Raw genomic sequence first — 1,192 nt, forward strand, 5'->3', positions numbered from 1 at the left:
TTTTTTTATGAATTATAGAAATTCTACAACCAGGTCTCTACTCCAATGCTCCGGAATGTTCAGTTCAACTATCCCCATACGTCAGTCACGGATGTCACTCAAAACAGTTTCCATAACTATTTCGGAGGCTCAGAGATTGTGGTGGCAGGAAAATTTGACCCTGCAAAATCAGAGCAATTACAGAGCATTATCACGGCAACTTCGGTACTTCAGCTTATCTGCTTATTCTAAAAATACTAACTGGTCCCTGGATACAATCCATCTAGTGTATTAATAGGCTAACACTGCATCCCAAGAACCATGTATATAGAATGAAAGCAATAGTGAAAGGAAAGACATGAGATTACCTATGCCATCTTCCCAACTATTGTGTGAATTCTTACCTTTTTCACCCCAGACCAATTGGAAACTCCAGAAGTACGTACTTAACTTCCTCCTTTTGTATCCTTTTTAATTATTTTACATTTCCCATAGAGTTGTAGAGTACCCTGGTTCACTCACAGTAGGTAGGTATGAAGCACTGTGAATTGATTAACTATAATTCTGCTCCCCTGGTGTCTTTGAACTGAACCTTGCATTGTCCAGGCCAGCACAGAGTTAGTCTTGGAGACCCTGGCCCAAATGGATGAGTTGGAGGATTTTCTATCAAAAGACAAGCATGCAGATCCTGATTTCACCAGGAAATTGTGGGCCTATCTGACCATCAACCAACTCCTAGCTGAGCGGTAAGAAGTACATACACCACAGGGATTTGCAAAACTGGATGATTTGCCTTAAGATTTGGAGGTAATACACAAAAAGATTAGAACCAAGAAATGCAGCAAATTAGTGCAGGGTTTAGATGATTAATTTCCTCAGGTTCCAAGCACTTCAACTAAAGCTGAATCACCCTTATTTTCTTTTATTTTGAGGTCTAGCATGTGTAAAGTGTGTAAAGTGCATTGACCTTAAGTGAACAGTTTAATGAATTTTTATATTCATTATCCATGTAATGAGCACTCAGTTCTGGGAATAGAAGATTTTTTTCATCTCTGAAGTTTCCCTTATTCTTCTTCCAACTCAACTCCACCACCACCTCTGCAGAAATCACTGTTAGCCCTGGCCAGGTGATTCAGTTAGTTGGAGTGTCATCCTGTGCACCAAAAGTTGCAGCTTCATTTCCCAGTCAGGGAACATACCTAGGTTGTGGGTT

The 1,192-nt window shown here is 40.1% G+C and overlaps 1 protein-coding gene across 1 annotated transcript; it reads left to right on the forward strand.

Annotated features, from left to right (window-relative positions):
- The first annotated feature begins 6 nt into the window (after positions 1 to 6).
- LOC102771509 (inter-alpha-trypsin inhibitor heavy chain H2-like) lies at positions 7 to 751 on the forward strand. Its single transcript, XM_006777743.2, has 2 exons — positions 7 to 204; positions 586 to 751. Exons 1-2 carry the CDS (start codon positions 46 to 48, stop codon positions 727 to 729), a joined length of 303 nt encoding a protein of 100 aa, XP_006777806.1. The 5' UTR covers positions 7 to 45; the 3' UTR covers positions 730 to 751.
- The last annotated feature ends 441 nt before the right edge of the window (positions 752 to 1,192 follow it).

Source organism: Myotis davidii, unplaced genomic scaffold (assembly GCF_000327345.1).
Source record: "Myotis davidii unplaced genomic scaffold, ASM32734v1 C63797011, whole genome shotgun sequence".
NCBI classification, from domain to species: Eukaryota; Metazoa; Chordata; class Mammalia; order Chiroptera; family Vespertilionidae; genus Myotis; species Myotis davidii.

What these genes read in the sequence shown, in the direction of transcription:
- LOC102771509 (XM_006777743.2), top strand. Translation starts at nt 46, where the DNA reads ATGCTCCGGAATGTTCAGTTCAACTATCCCCATACGTCAGTCACGGAT. An exon ending in GCATTATCACGGCAACTTCG is followed by an intron (nt 205 to 585) that starts GTACTTCAGCTT and finishes TGCATTGTCCAG; the next exon opens with GCCAGCACAGAGTTAGTCTT.